Below are 359 nucleotides of genomic sequence, written 5' to 3' on the forward strand. Positions count from 1 at the left end.
ATCTGCAAGTCAGAGCGACCACCCCAAGCCCCTGAATTACAATACTCAGAACTCACCTCGCTGAACGTCTCCATCTTGGCAATGACGTTGTACTTGATCACGCACGGCGAGCAGAGAGCGTAGATCGGCCTCCAGTGCTCGTCGAACTTCGAAGACGGCGTGTTAATGAGGTATTTCACGAACTCCTGCCACGTCGGCTCAGTGCGGTTACTGAGCGTCACGTCCGAGTCGTCGCGGTATACTTTAACAATATATTTGCCGTACATGGTGTTGTAATAGCCGTTCCTGTTGGGGGGGATTTGTAACGGGGAGGGGGGGAAGGGGTGGAAGGTGTGTTTGGTTAGAAGAGGTATGGGGTT

General features: G+C 52.9%; 1 protein-coding gene across 1 annotated transcript in view; it reads right to left on the minus strand.

The window, feature by feature from the left end:
• The window catches only part of LOC119586917 (carbohydrate sulfotransferase 11-like), a 31,931-nt gene that overhangs the window by 14,597 nt on the left and 16,975 nt on the right, over positions 1-359 (minus strand). Inside the window, exon 5 of the mRNA XM_037935648.1 lies at positions 57-285. Coding sequence (XP_037791576.1) covers positions 57-285 — 229 coding nt within the window. The remainder of the gene's footprint in view (positions 1-56; positions 286-359) is intronic.

This window comes from Penaeus monodon, chromosome 22, assembly GCF_015228065.2.
Source record: "Penaeus monodon isolate SGIC_2016 chromosome 22, NSTDA_Pmon_1, whole genome shotgun sequence".
Lineage (NCBI taxonomy): Eukaryota > Metazoa > Arthropoda > Malacostraca > Decapoda > Penaeidae > Penaeus > Penaeus monodon.